Source organism: Saprolegnia diclina, assembly GCF_000281045.1.
Source record: "Saprolegnia diclina VS20 unplaced genomic scaffold supercont1.154, whole genome shotgun sequence".
Classification (NCBI taxonomy): Eukaryota; Oomycota; class Saprolegniomycetes; order Saprolegniales; family Saprolegniaceae; genus Saprolegnia; species Saprolegnia diclina.
Window position 1 is genome coordinate 24,791 of NW_008246221.1, and position 1,175 is coordinate 25,965.

A 1,175-nucleotide genomic window follows, 5' to 3' on the forward strand; every position below is an offset into this window, starting at 1 on the left:
TTCAGTTTGCCTTTTCGCTACCACCAGCCACAATACGCGACGTTCCCGGCCGAGGACGCCGAGATCTCGGTCGCCGAGGCCTTTGACTCGGCCTACTGCAGCGTCATGGTCGACCACTACTGCGTGGCTGGCAGCCTCGGCGACGCCATTAGCATGTTCTCGCTCTCGTCGTCGCCCGTGCTCTCGTCCATTGTCTCGGCCTTCAACCTCAACGCCAACGACCAGATCGGCCTCAAGGGTGCGTGCCAGAACATCAATGCGACGGCATCGAGCGCGCTCGTCGGCCTCGACATGAAGAAGCTCCAGACGGTCTGCGCAGCGTGCCAGACGTCGACGCACATTGATTTCTCGGACCTCTATGGCTGGTGGTGGTCGACTCAAAGCCAATTGAAAACTGAGCGAAAATGGACGATGTAAGGTGCTGCTAGCATTTCGCGTGTCGACTTGCAGGGGTTGTGGACGACGTTGTGTGGGCGACGATTGTCTTGTGTGTAGTATCTGAACACACGTGCCCACAAAGCTGAGGATTTCTACTTGCTGAACCACACAGTCACACAATCAAGATCCGTCATCATCGCAAACTTCGATCGTATTCCATGAGCTGTTCCATGGCGTCGTGTCTCGCGAAATGGCCGCGACAAGGCGCGGCAGAGCCGGCGACGCAGCCACAAGTCGCCGCGCGCGTCATGGGTCGGCTAGTTCGGTGGTGGCGCACGGGAAAGGGACTTGCAACCGCTGGTTTTATGTCCATGTCCATATCGACTGGCACCCTCGATGTGTAGATTCGAGGCAACGAGCAGCCACCTGTCGAGTGGGTGCAAGGGCCGTCGACGTGGGTGGATGGTTTCTCGAAGAACGTCATGACGGTGCATGTTTGTGTGCTGCCTTGCTTTGCTGCTGGGCCAGGCGGACTTCGTTGGTGCAGCGAAGCCAGGATACTACCAAGAGCGCGGTGGTTCTATCTACCACATGACGTGCTCTCGTACTCGCACAATGCAAGCAAACAACATCTGTTTGACGTTGTTGCTTGTGCGGCACACGCACCGCATATTGTGAGTCCCAGTGTGTCTATAGAAACGTAGTGCGCAACACCGTTTACGGGCTAAGCTCTTGGTGGTCGGCATCGTGTACAGCATTATCAAGCGACTTGAATGGTTTCAAGCCAGCTTCTTGCA

At 56.5% G+C, this 1,175-nt stretch overlaps 1 protein-coding gene across 1 annotated transcript; it reads left to right on the forward strand.

The window, feature by feature from the left end:
• Nucleotides 1–39: 39 nt before the first annotated feature.
• On the forward strand, nucleotides 40–417 carry SDRG_16816 (hypothetical protein; the record flags this gene model as incomplete). Its single annotated transcript, XM_008623036.1, has 1 exon — nucleotides 40–417. The coding sequence occupies exon 1, from the start codon at nucleotides 106–108 to the stop codon at nucleotides 415–417; it is 312 nt and encodes a 103-aa protein (XP_008621258.1). The 5' UTR covers nucleotides 40–105.
• Nucleotides 418–1,175: the final 758 nt, after the last annotated feature.